We start from the raw sequence: 14,039 nt of genomic DNA, 5'->3' as shown, positions 1-14,039 counted from the left end.
ACAATTAATTGTTCTCTGGGGAATACATCAACCAATAATGTTTATTGCAATGCACATTTTGGATAACATAGTATATTTCAAACGTAGTAAGCTTGCCATCAACATGCTTTCTTCTGCTGGCTATAATAGCGTTACATCAAAAATATGTGGACTTTCAAGGAGGGGGTTCGATTAAGCTGGCTTGTAAGCGTAGTTTTCAGTGGGTGAAAAGGGATTTCATCCGTTCCGGAACCTGGCTGCCCCCGGGGCATGAGCTGGGTATACTGTACTGGCCGACGGCGAAGTCGGCTCAAAACAAAAGTGACGTAGAGTGGAGTAATAAGTAGGATTCTGTGTTTTCATGTGCAAAAGTTATTGCTTTTGATGAAAACGATTTATCTGTCGTCCCACTGAAAACTATTTATAAAATTCGAACATATATTTTATGGAAAAAATCTGTATGTTTGTCAACGAAGCATTCGGCCTTTTTGACAAAATGATCAAGATTACTTTTCGATTACTTTTCGATTTAAGTAGGGCGCGCCACCCTCATCGGCTTCGCCGGTCCACGTGACGTTCCAATGGCCGGTGCAACCCGGGACAGTTTAATAGAGTCCTTCACTGTCAAACTGAAGTTCCGCCTATCCCAAATTGATTGGTTGCAGAAGCGATTATTCCAATCTCATTGGATGTCATCCAGCCAGTTTCCTGACGACCGCAGCATTTCAGGAAGAACATCCAGACTGGTGAGAAGCGTGTTATCCGGCGAAGTCTTTTATCTTTATTTTACCGTTCTCAAAGTCATATTTGCATGGTCGAGTTTGAGAACCTAAATTTGTTGCAACTTTTTCAGGTCAGGGGTTTTTGTATGCGACCTTTATAAATAGCTATAGAGAAAAATAAGCAAAAAGTCGATGCTGGTTTCTCAGTTGACTAGCTACAGAGTTAACGTTACACGTTTCGAGTTGCTAGCCACAGATTCAGTTAAGAGCAATATATCTTCACGGTCACAGTGTCAAGCATTAACGTTAGCTACAATGTATCACATTATGCCTGTTGTAGGTCTGTAGGTCCCGCACTCTGCTTCACTTATCCAAACTCAAGTAGCTAAACTAGTAAGTTGACACTTGCCTTTGAATTTTTCTTAGCCAGCCAGCAGATGACTGTTATAGTATGAATGAATGACATTATGGAGAAAAACCACCGCAGAGTAATTCCAGTGTCTTTGGCAGGACACACTATAAAATATAATGCCCAATATCGATTTCATAATACGATGTCATTTGGTAATTTATCCACTGGGTGGCGATCAAGATCATGTTTTTAATCCTCAAAGTACCATGTATTTTTTTTCTACCATTGATCATTCCTTGACAATAGCAGTTGTGCTTTCACATAGTATCTTGAAGCTCTAAAATGAAACCCTTGATATATACATTGCTGAGTAAACCCTATATTCATGGTGATCAGAACCTGGATGCATTAGCATGTTAATTATGGGAGATTAGTAGATAATCCCCAGACCTCTGTTCTATCACTAATTACTCTGACATTTCCCCTCTGAGTTTAATTGCTATTACAGTACCACCCTTTATATTCCCACAGCAGCACAGTTTGAGAGATGGCGGCTCCCAGAAAGATAGCGTTGTTTCGCCTGCCTTCCCTGCCCACCATTGGGGAGGTAATCAAGCTGTACAAACTGCGAGCAGAGAAACAGCTGTCCCAGAACGTTCTGCTGGACATGAGGCTCACAGGTGAGTCAGCCTTCTCCTCTAGCTGCAATGCACCAACACCTGGTACACTGTGAGGACACAATGGTGTTTTTTTCTCCCCCCTGTTCACAACACATTCAGTGTGCCGGACTGCAGTGCTCACATAGGCTTGTTCACAAGCAACAGATACTACTGATGTGATTCTATCAGTGATGCAGTGCTGCAGATCTGTTCTGGTGCCCTTGAACAAGGTTTCTGTTTTAGTACAAAATAAGCTTAGCCAACTTTGCCAAAGAGCGATAGGAGCCAGGGATATGGTAAAATAGCGTGCCCCTGCCAACCCTTATTTTGCTTGCAAGACATATGGAAGACACTGTTGTTGAAAGGCATGTAAAATCGACTTGATACATTGTTCACCTTAATATACCCAACCCATTCCAATGTTTGTAAGTAATGCACCCTGGTCACTGTGTGTTCGGAACTGTGTGTGTAGATAAGATTCTATGCCAGGCAGGCAGTCTGAGGGACGCCCATGTGTGTGAGGTGGGTCCAGGACCTGGAGGGCTGACCCACTCCATCCTCAATGCTGGGGCTGCAGACCTGTTGGTGGTGGAGAAGGACAACCGCTTCATACACGGCCTAAACGTAGCTACAGGAGACCAAGCAGGAAGAGTTTGTCTTTAAAATAATTGCCCAAATTGGAAACAGTAAATACTCAAGTGCCTGTAATATGCTAATTCCGTTTCCACAGCTTTTGTCCGAAGCAGCACCAAGGAAACTCAGGGTTGTCCATGGTGACATACTCACGTCCAGAATGGACCGAGGATTCCCAAAAGTCATAACCAAGGCATGGGAGGATGGTGAGTGAGATGAAGAAGTAGACTTAGTATTGAGGTAGATTTGCCACTTGCCTGATTGATGGAAGCGCCTACTAGATTGCTTTAAGTCTGGAACACACATTACATTGATTTATGTTTTGTACATTGTGTTGTAACAGTGTGATACTACTGACGAGTTCTAAACTTTAAGTATTGTTAATTATCACGTATCCTATTGGAATATTGAGTGCCATAGTCTAGTTTCTACACCAGAAGTTAATGGTTATCTAAAGGGGGAATGTATTGTGTAAAGGAAGGGCAATCACATGTGACAGGCACTGATAAGGGTGGAGAGATGTGGTTTATTGAGGAAGGGGGTCGAGGTCAGGTCACATTACAGGAGAAGGAACCGTTTATGGCCCGCGTCACTTAATTTCCTGTCTAGCAATAACGATGTAATGTTTAGAGAGAAGGAGCACGTCACTCAAATTGGGGTTTATATACCACCACTGGTGGAACCATGTCTTTGTCTTTGCAGCTGTATGACCCAGTGGCTGAATGAACTTAGTTTGAGCTTTACTAATGGTCTGTGAGTTTTACTCTTATTTAGAACCTAACACTACTAAAACTGTCCCTCCAGATCTACCGGACCTGCATATCATTGGGAACCTTCCCTTCAGTGTGCCCACTCCTCTCATCATCAAGTGGCTGGAGAACATATCCAACAGAATTGGACACTTTGTTTACGGCCGGACCAGACTGACCCTTACCTTTCAGAAGGAGGTGGCAGAGGTGTGTGTGCTGTTTGTTCAATACTGTCTATTCTCACTCGGTCCATGTTCCTGAATCAGTAACTTCTTTTCCAGTCTGATTATTCAGCCCTTTTTTGTTGATCTAACTGCTCAGGGCCAGAAATGATACTGACACAACATGTTGGGTTCCCCTCTCCAGAGGTTGACAGCCAGCACAGCCAGCAGGCAGAGGAGTCGTCTGTCCATCATGGCCCAGTACCTCTGTGCTGTCAAGAGCTTCTTCACCTTCCCAGGACGGGCCTTCATCCCCAAACTTGAGGTAGGACCCCACGCTCTGCTCTACTCTGCACACACACACACACACACACACACACACACACACACACACACACACACACACACAGAGCATCTTGGCTATGTATCCAAGTTGATGATGACAATGCTCCGTTTGTGGAGCACACACACTTGTAAATGGGCTCACAATCAGCCACACATCACCCCACACCAGGGGGTAGGACCCCCTATTTACTCTCTGTTCTCCTCCTCTTCCATTGCCCCCTTTTCTGCTGCTGTCACTAGACACGTACAGTTCAAGGGTTCATTACGGCTGCGTTAAATCAATGTTGTCTCAGTGTCTTCAGAATTGTGATACGTTGTTGGGTTATGATGCCTGGTGGATATATATCACACAGCAGTATTGAGGCCCCTTTTTACTGTCTTTTCTCTGTGTCGCTGGTGGGTTCCAGGGGAATGCTTATTATATAAGATTATAGGCCTAGGCTATTGACTACAGAGAATGTTTCTCTGTTCTTGGGGATGGGCTTTAGGTTGCTGTCTGATGGACTAGGGTCCCCTGAAGAAGAAGTCCCTCTCTAGGAGCCCTCTATGAGTAAATATTTCATCTGTATGGAATGGATGGAGTAAGTGAAGTGAATGAAACTAGGGCTGATTGTTCATTCTCTTAGAAGAAATGGCTCCAATGATTATTTAATCACACAGAGGCAGCTTTTACACCGTGTGTGTGTGTGTAAGTACACATGATGTTTGTGCGCAGGCGTCTGTGTAAGTATGTGAGTAGTGTGTTTATGCTGCAGTTGTTAATTTGTGCTCATGCATGTTCATCGCACAAACAGTTCTAAGTTGTATTAGTCGTATGTACGGGATACACATGGTATACATCGTCCTACCAAATGTATCGTTGTATTAGATACACATGGTATACATCGTCCTACCAAATGTATCGTTGTATTAGATACACATGGTATACATCGTCCTACCAAATGTATTGTTGTATTAGATACACATGGTATACATCGTCCTACCAAATGTATTGTTGTATTAGATACACATGGTATACATCGTCCTACCAAATGTATCGTTGCAGGATCCATCTCAATGCAACAGCATTAAGAAATAATGAAAGATAAGAATAAGAACATAAAGTAAATGGCTCAGTAGAATAGAATACACATTTTAGCATAAGTACACTTGAGATAAAAAGGTGCTATCTAGAACCTAAAAGGGTCCCCATAGGAGAACCCTTTGAAGTACCCTTTTTGGTTCCAGCCAAAGAACCCTTTTGGAATTGGTTTTTCTAAGAGTGTATAATACAGGTTGGCACAATTCATAGTCCAATATTTCCACGTGTTTTAGAGAAAGTGTTTAAATTGTTCTGTATTTAGCTATCATTATAAGTCTGGCAACAGCAGCAGTGATGTGTGTGTAGCATGAATGTGCGCGTGTGTGTGTGGTAAGGTGCGGAGAATCAAATCAAACGTTATTTGTCACATGTGCCGAATACAACGGGTGTAGGTAGACCTTACAGTGAAATGCTTACTTACAAGCCCTTAACCAACAATGCTGTTCAAAAAGAGTTAAGAATATATTTACCAAATAATATAAAAAGCAACACAATAAAATAACAATAACGAGGCCATATGCAGGGGGTACCGAGTCAGTGTGAGGGGGTACAGGTTGGTTGAGGTCATTTGTACATGTAGGTAGGGGCAAAGTCACTATGCATAGAATCAGCAGGTGGTCAGTCCAGTTCAAGTGTTCAGCAGTCTGATGGCTTGTAGATAGAAACGGACTCTGAGCCTGTTGGTATCCAACCTCATGATCCGATACCGTCTGCCTGACGGTAAAGGAGAGAACAGTTTGTGGCTGGGGTGTGTGGGGTCCTTGATGATTTTGCAGGCCTTTTTTTGAGTAGATTTTCTGGATGGGTGGGAGCACGGTCCCAGTGATGTAGTGGGCCGTCTTCATCACCTGCTGGAGGGCCTTGCGGTCGTGGACGGAGCAATTCCAGTACCAGGCCATCATGCAACTGTTTAGGACGCTCTCGATGGTGCAGCGTTAGTATTTGTAGATGAATGCACAGGGTTGCATGCCACATTTCTACATCCGGCTTAGGAAGTAGAGCCGCTGTTGCGCCCTCTTGATAAGAGTAGTGGTGGTGTTGGTCCATGATAAGTCCTCTGTGATGTGGACGGCGAAGAACTTAAAACTCATGACTCTACTGCAGTCCCGTTGATGTGGATTGGGGCATGTTCCCTCCTCTGCTTCCTGAAGTCAACAATCAACTCCTTTGTTTTGCTGACGTTGAGGGAGAGGTTGTCATGACACCACAATTTCAGTTTACTAACCACCTCCCTATAGGCTGACTCGTCGTTGTTGGTTATCAGCAAACTTGATGATGGAGTTGGTGTCTAGGGAGAGTGGATGTCTAAGACAAATAATGGGTATTTCATGAGCTGGTCTCCTGCTGATGACAAGGCCGAACAGCACATTGTTGTTCATTCTGTGATTTTTATACCCAATAATATATACAGTGCCTTGCGAAAGTATTCGGCCCCCTTGAACTTTGCGACCTTTTGCCACATTTCAGGCTTCAAATATAAAGATATAAAACTGTATTTTTTTGTGAAGAATCAACAACAAGTGGGACACAATCATGAAGTGGAACGACATTTATTGGATATTTCAAACTTTTTTAACAAATCAAAAACTGAAAAATTGGGCGTGTAAAATTATTCAGCCCCCTTAAGTTAATACTTTGTAGCGCCACCTTTTGCTGCGATTACAGCTGTAAGTCGCTTGGGGTATGTCTCTCAGTTTTGCACATCGAGAGACTGACATTTTTTCCCATTCCTCCTTGCAAAACAGCTCGAGCTCAGTGAGGTTGGATGGAGAGCATTTGAACAGCAGTTTTCAGTTCTTTCCACAGATTCTCGATTGGATTCAGGTCTGGACTTTGACTTGGCCATTCTAACACCTGGATATGTTTATTTTTGAACCATTCCATTGTAGATTTTGCTTTATGTTTTGGATCATTGTCTTGTTGGAAGACAAATCTCCGTCCCAGTCTCAGGTCTTTTGCAGACTCACTCAGGTTTTCTTCCAGAATGGTCCTGTATTTGGCTCCATCCATCTTCCCATCAATTTTAACCATCTTCCCTGTCCCTGCTGAAGAAAAGCAGGCCCAAACCATGATGCTGCCACCACCATGTTTGACAGTGGGGATGGTGTGTTCAGCTGTGTTGCTTTTACGCCAAACATAACGTTTTGCATTGTTGCCAAAAAGTTCAATTTTGGTTTCATCTGACCAGAGCACCTTCTTCCACATGTTTGGTGTGTCTCCCAGGTGGCTTGTGGCAAACTTTAAACGACACTTTTTATGGATATCTTTAAGAAATGGCTTTCTTCTTGCCACTCTTCCATAAAGGCCAGATTTGTGCAATATACGACTGATTGTTGTCCTATGGACAGTCTCCCACCTCAGCTGTAGATCTCTGCAGTTCATCCAGAGTGATCATGGGCCTCTTGGCTGCATCTCTGATCAGTCTTCTCCTTGTATGAGCTGAAAGTTTAGAGGGACGGCCAGGTCTTGGTAGATTTGCAGTGGTCTGATACTCCTTCCATTTCAATATTATCGCTTGCACAGTGCTCCTTGGGATGTTTAAAGCTTGGGAAATCTTTTTGTATCCAAATCCGGCTTTAAACTTATTCACAACAGTATCTCGGACCTGCCTGGTGTGTTCCTTGTTCTTCATGATGCTCTCTGCGCTTTTAACGGACCTCTGAGACTATCACAGTGCAGGTGCATTTATACGGAGACTTGATTACACACAGGTGGATTGTATTTATCATCATTAGTCATTTAGGTCAACATTGGATCATTCAGAGATCCTCACTGAACTTGTGGAGAGAGTTTGCTGCACTGAAAGTAAAGGGGCTGAATAATTTTGCACGCCCAATTTTTCAGTTTTTGATTTGTTAAAAAAGTTTGAAATATCCAATAAATGTCGTTCCACTTCATGATTGTGTCCCACTTGTTGTTGATTCTTCACAAAAAAATACAGTTTTATATCTTTATGTTTGAAGCCTGAAATGTGGCAAAAGGTCGCAAAGTTCAAGGGTTCAAGGCACTGTATATACCTTCACATGTTCATGTAAATAAACTCAGCAAAAAAAGAAATGTTTACTTCGTTTATTTTCAGCACACTTAACGTGTCAGTATTTGTATGAACATAACAAGATTCAACAACTAAGACATAAACTGAACAAGTTCCACAGACATGTGACTAACAGAAATTGAATAATATGTCCATGAACAAAGGGGGGTCAGAATCAAAAGTAACAGTCAGTATCTGGTGTGGCCACCAGCTGCATTAAGTACTGCAGTGCATCTCCTCCTCATGGACGGTACCAGATTTGCCAGTTCTTGCTGTGAGATGTTACCCCACTCTTCCACCAAGGCACCTGCAAGTTCCTGGACTTTTCTGGGGGGGAATGGCCCTAGCCCTCACCCTCCGATCCAACAACTCCCAGATGTGCTCAATGGGATTGAGATCCGGGCTCTTCGCTGGCCATGGCAGAACACTGACATTCCTGTCTTGCAGGAAATCACGCACAGAACGAGCAGTATGGCTGGTGCGTTGTCATGCTGGAGGGTCATGTCAGGATGAGCCTGCAGGAAGGGTACCACATGAGGGAGGAGGATGTCTTCCCTGTAACGCACAGCATTGAGATTGCCTGCAATGACATCAAGCTCAGTCCGATGATACTGTGACACACCGCCCCAGACCATGACGGACCCTCCACCTCCAAATCAATCCCGCTCCAGAGTACAGGCCTCGGTGTAACGCTCATTATTTCGACGATAATGCGAATCCGACCATCACCCCTGGTGAGACAAATCCGCGACTCATCAGTGAAGAGCTCTTTTTGCCAGTCCTGTCTGGTCCAGCGACGGTGGGTTTGTGCCCGTAGGTGACATTGTTGCCAGTGATGTCTGGTGAGGACCTGCAATACAGGGACAGTCTGAGCACTGATGGAGGGATTGTGCATTCCTGGTGTAACTCGGGCAGTTGTTGCCATCCTGTCCTGCAGGTGTGATGTTCGGATGTACCGATCCTGGGCAGGTGTTGTTACACGTGGTCTGCCACTGCGAGGATGATCAGCTGTCCATCCTGTCTCCCTGTTGCGCTGTCTTAGGCGTCTCACAGTACGGACATTGCAATTTATTGCCCTGGTCACATCTGCAGTCCTCATGCCTCCTTGCAGCATGCCTAAAGTATGTTCAAGCAGATGAACAGGGACCCTGGGCATCTTTCTTTTGGTGTTTTTCAAAGTCAGTAGAAAGGCCTCTTTAGTGTCCTAAGTTTTCATAACTGTGACCTTAATTGCCTACCGTCTGTAAGCTGTTAGTGTCTTAACGACTGTTCCACAGGTGCATGTTCATTAACTGTTTATGGTTCATTGAACAAGCATGGGAAACAGTGTTTAAACCCTTTACAATGAGGATCTGTGAAGTTATTTGGATTTTACAAATTATCTTTGAAGACAGGGTCCTGAAAAAGGGACGTTTTTTTTTTTGCTGAGTTTATAATAATTCATAACACACTGACTAATGGAAGACTGGTATTACAGGAATTCCTGTTTGGATGAACAGTGAAATAGACCATAAATTTATAATAAACAAAATAATAATAAGTAGGTGTGTGTTTTATATTTGTCCTATTTCAAATGTACAAGTGTGTATTAATATGCATGTGTGAAATGGAAATGTGTTTTTTGCATATCCCACTCTCCCTGAGACACCCTCATATTGTGGAGTCACAGCCAGGGTCTGCCATTATCAACTTAGGCCCTGAAGCAATTAGGGTTAAAGTGCTTTGCTCATGGGCGCATTGACAGATTTTTCACATTGTCTACTCTGGGATTCGAACTAGCGACATTTCGGTTACTGGCCCAAAGCTCTAACTGCTAGGCTACCTACCGCCCTTACAATACTGTATATACTTATGTTTTGTGTAAATATAGGTCCTTAAGTTCTACCAAAAGGGGGAGAGGGTGTTTCTAGATTAGTCTAATTTTCATGTCCCCCTGAGGCCTGTTTACAGCTGGATTTGTGCAAAATCTTTGTTCATAGCCACTTACCCAGAGAGTGTTTTCATCAATACCTTGAAGTGCACTTGTGGGCAAAGGTAGGACTGATATTAAGTGCTTGAGGCAGTGCAGTACGAGAGTATATTCGGCCAAGACATCTATTACTGGCCATAACCATTGCTAAGAAGCAATGCACATGAAGTAGGGTGGACGATGGAGAGCTGTATTCCTGAAGGCTGTGCCTCTGTGTCTTTCTGTTTGTCCACACAGTCTGCTGAGGCCTGGTGGAGCAGCACGAGTTCTTAGACTGAGGAGAACATGCACATAGCCAAGCTAGACAAATCCAACATCCGCTCTACATTCTAATTGTTGGTATTATCTTGCTCTCTCTGTAGATTTGGATTGCTAATTGTGTGTTTTTATGAATAGGGATTTGCTCTTATTGAAGTTTCACTTATGTTTTTTCTTTTTTTCTTTATTCCTGTCATGTATCAGTCACATCTGAACTATGGTAACCCGGTTCTGGTGTGTGTGATGTGTGTATTCAAATCTGTAGGAACGAACGGGTTAATACAGACGAAGGAACGTTGCTGCTGTGTAGCTGTAATAATGTTGTTCAGCAGTTCTGAGAAAATGTGTCACAAAGAACTCTATGGATAGCAGTGTGTTACACACTGTGTTACACACTGTGTTACACACTGCTATCTCCCATTTTTACAGTACATCAAACCAGAAGCAGGGGCTATGTTACCTATATAACAATTAGCAGTGTAACCTCCTCACCTTCTGTGAAAATGTGTTTAATAGTTGTACTCTAACCAACGAACAGAAAACATCATTGAACCTTATAAAACTCAATGGTGAGAAAATGGCAATTGGATGAAAAAACCCATTAGTGGATTTGGTGGTTAATCCATTTTAACCTGAGGGAAAGAGAGGCACATTGTAGCTGACTGGTGATAATTTTTACATTTGCAGCTGCTGGTCCATAGTGTTGTGACTTAGGCTTTATCGTTTGTGTTATTTCATCTGTTGCCATGCATGTTCTCACCCCTGGAAGGAATGCACTGACTACCTCTGTCACATTGACTGAGTCTGATTGTCCTTGAAGGCTTCCGTCCAGCGTGATTGGATGACTCCTCGTTTGCCCTCCGGTCCATTGTGCCCTAGGTCTGCCTGTCACGGATCACATTCACACCCCTCTTTCTCCTCCTTGATTAGCTTTGCGTGTTAATATACATATTCAAGAATAAAATACAAAATGGCTGCTTGTGGCAAATACAGGTCACTTGTAAATTGCAAATTACATTTTTATGTTCCCAAAAAAACAAAAAAGGTGTTATTGGCTTAGTAGAAATGACAAAGTACATAAATGGCTGTCTCTCTGATGTAATATTCTGACGGAGGGTCAAGGGGTTTGTGACCTCGGCCACAGAGATTTGAGACCATTTGACATCCCTTCAACATTATCGCCAACCCTGCGTTTTTCAGCCAACCCTGCGTTTTTCAGCCAACCCTGTGTTTTTCAGCCAACCCTGTGTTTTTCAGCCAACCCTGCGTTTCTCAGCCAACCCTGCGTTTCTCACTGCCTTTCCTAAAATTGAGGTTATTCAGACAAAGAGAGGAAAGCATGTTAGTGAGACTTGCCCATCCAATTCGCCCCGGCCTCCTCTCCTCTAGCCTGCACAGTTCTTTCCTGGCAGAGTGTGATTAAAATCTGCCTGTCTCTGTCATTAACGGGTCTATAAGTTGCTCAATAGCTGCTCCATCACGTCCTAGAGGGCTGCTTCTCCACAGTAGACCCACGGGCCTCCAAGCTCCACAGACAGACAGAAAGAGAAAGCTTGAAAGAGGGAGAGAATGGGATGTGGAGCGAGTTAGTGGGAGTGATTGAGCTGAGAAGAGAGGTGGAGAGATTGGAAGACAGTTTGAGAGAGCAGTAGGAGATAAGAGTGGGAATGCTGCAACAGTCAGTGTGTACTCCACATGCAGAAGGAAAGGTAGGAGAGGAGAATGCTGCAACAGTCAGTGTGTACTCCACATGCAGTAGGAAAGGTAGGAGAGGAGAATGATGCAACAGTCAGTGTGTACTCCACATGCAGTAGGAAAGGTAGGAGAGGAGAATGCCCGGAGACAGATTCATGACGTTGATTGATCTGAAGGGAGAGTGAAGCGTACCTCCAGCAGATGGTTGTCTGGGGCCGTCACCAGCCATCCTGAGTAATGGCTGCATCAGCGATCGGCTACCCACCCTGCTTCCCTAGCTCCAGTCTCTGAGGGGGAGGGCCGTACTGATGTTTTCCTTGTGCACAGCCCCTACTGATTTACTTAAAAATGTTTAATATTGTTTGTTACTTTGCGAAACAAGGCGTGCGTTACTTTCAGAATTATATTTCTACCAAACATTGCTATTCATAGATTCTGTAATCTACTGGAAAGTGTGCCCTCTATACATCTTTATGGGTCCATGTACTGTACGTAGCTCGAGAGAGATTTTTCATGAAAAGATAGTTAATCTGTACAGATCTCGTAGTAACCAAAAAAAAAAGTTAAACAAATCAAAACATATTTTAGATTCTTCTTCTTCTACATTTTCCCTGACACCCTTAAGTACTCGTTGCATTTTGAATGCTTAGCAGGAAAATGGTCCAATTCACGCACTTATCAAGAGAACAACTCTGCTCATCCCTACTGCCTCTGATTTGGCACACTTACTAAACACACATACTTCATTTGTAAATTATGTCTGCGTATTGGAGTGTGACCCTGACTATCCGTAAATTAAAAAAGCAAGAAAACCTTGCCGTCTGGTTTGCCTGAACTCAGTTGTGAGTGTTGCAACCAAGGATAGACGATTTTTACGCACTTCAGCACTCAGTGATCTTGTTCTGTGAGCTTGTGTGGCCTACCACTTTGCAGCTGAGCCGTTGTTGCTGCTAGACGTTTCCACTTCACAATAACAGCACTTACAGTTGACCGGGGCAGCTCTAGCAGGGCAGACATTTTACAAACGGACTTGTTAGAAAGGTGGCATCCTATGATGGTGCCACGTTGAAAGTCACTGAGCTCGTCTGTACGGGCCATTCTACTGCCAATGTTTGTCTATGGAGAGGGCATGGCTGTGTGCTCTATTTTCTACACCTGTCAGCAACAGGTGTGGCTGAAGTAGCCGAATCGACTGATTTGAAAGAGTGTCCAAATACGTTTAGTGTATATACCAGGCAGTGTCAGAGGAAAGCCCTAAAAATGGTCAGACTCCAGCCACCCAAGTCATAGACTGTTCTTTCTGCTTCTGCATGACAAGTGGTACCGATGCACCAGGTCTGGAACCAACAGGACCCTGAACACCTTCTACCCTCAAACCATAAGACTGCTGAATAGTTAACCCAATAGCTACCCGGACCATCTGCATTGACCCTTTTTTCACCAACTACTTTGACTCATCATATACGCTGCTGCTACTGTTTATGTTACTTTATAGTTATAGCGAAGTTATCATTGTGTGTATTATTACGCGTGATTACTCTTCTATTTGTTTAGTTTTTACATTGTACTACAGCACACAATTCATCTAGGCCTTTTCCTATCTTATATAATGGGGTCAACCATGGTATTACCAGTATAGGAAAGATAACGCCTGAAGGCTTGTACTCGATACATCATAGTTCCAAGGTAAATTTATAAACAATTTTGAATCCTCCCTTAAACAAAATGCCTAGGTTGGCAGAGTTGGCTTATCAACATCTTGATAGTTGACATGTGCTTTTCTTTCTATTGCCCCTCCTATCTGAAATGAACGCGGGGTTAGCTGGGATTCAATGCTGGCAGATTCACATGAACATCATCCACGCCAAGAAACATTTAGGTATTCTGAAACATAGTTGAGGAATCCTGGCCGTGTTCCAGGAAAAGACAGTCAGCTTCAAACAGGCAATTGGAGGCGGGTTCCTTGAAACACTATGCAAATTCTGAGAAAAAGGAGCTACAGTGCCTTCAGAAAGTAGTCACACCCCTTGACCTTTTCCAGATGTTGTTGTGTCACAGCCTGAATTTAAAATGCATTAAACTGAGATTTTGTGTCACTGGCCTTACACACAAGACCCCATAAAGTTTTTGAATGACTACCTAATTTCTGTACCCCACACATCTGTAGGTCCCTCAGTCAAGCAGTAAATTTCAAACACAGATTCAACCACAAAGACCAGGGTGGTTTCCCAATGCCTCGCAAAGAAGGGCACCTACAGTATTGGTAGACGGGTAAAAAAAAGAATTAGAAACAGATATTGAATATCCTTCTGAGCATGGGAAAGTTATTAATTACACATTGGATGGTGTATCATTACAACCAGTCACTACAAAGATATGTACTTTATGTCCTGAATACAAAG

The 14,039-nt window shown here is 43.3% G+C and overlaps 1 protein-coding gene across 5 annotated transcripts in view; it reads left to right on the top strand.

The window, feature by feature from the left end:
- Nucleotides 1-613: 613 nt before the first annotated feature.
- Nucleotides 614-14,039, top strand: part of LOC110498045 (dimethyladenosine transferase 1, mitochondrial) — a 49,300-nt gene continuing 35,874 nt past the window's right edge. For 2 of the 5 annotated variants that reach the window (XR_016489023.1, XR_016489021.1), the window contains exons 1-6: nucleotides 702-1,094; nucleotides 1,585-1,733; nucleotides 2,185-2,336; nucleotides 2,443-2,551; nucleotides 3,150-3,301; nucleotides 3,416-3,580. Coding sequence is in view for 2 of the 5 variants with exons in the window: in XM_090211430.1 (XP_090067556.1) it covers nucleotides 1,601-1,733; nucleotides 2,185-2,336; nucleotides 2,443-2,551; nucleotides 3,150-3,301; nucleotides 3,461-3,580 (666 nt within the window). In the remaining 3 variants the exon portion in view is untranslated. Of the gene's footprint in view, nucleotides 1,095-1,584; nucleotides 1,734-2,184; nucleotides 2,337-2,442; nucleotides 2,552-3,149; nucleotides 3,302-3,415; nucleotides 3,581-14,039 lie in introns of all 5 variants that reach the window. The other 3 variants (XR_016489022.1, XM_090211430.1, XM_021574596.3) reach the window with 3 other exon arrangements.

Source organism: Oncorhynchus mykiss, chromosome 19 (assembly GCF_057628025.1).
Source record: "Oncorhynchus mykiss isolate SJ-2025 chromosome 19, ASM5762802v1, whole genome shotgun sequence".
Classification (NCBI taxonomy): Eukaryota; Metazoa; Chordata; class Actinopteri; order Salmoniformes; family Salmonidae; genus Oncorhynchus; species Oncorhynchus mykiss.
This window is presented reverse-complemented; position numbering and strand designations above follow the sequence as displayed.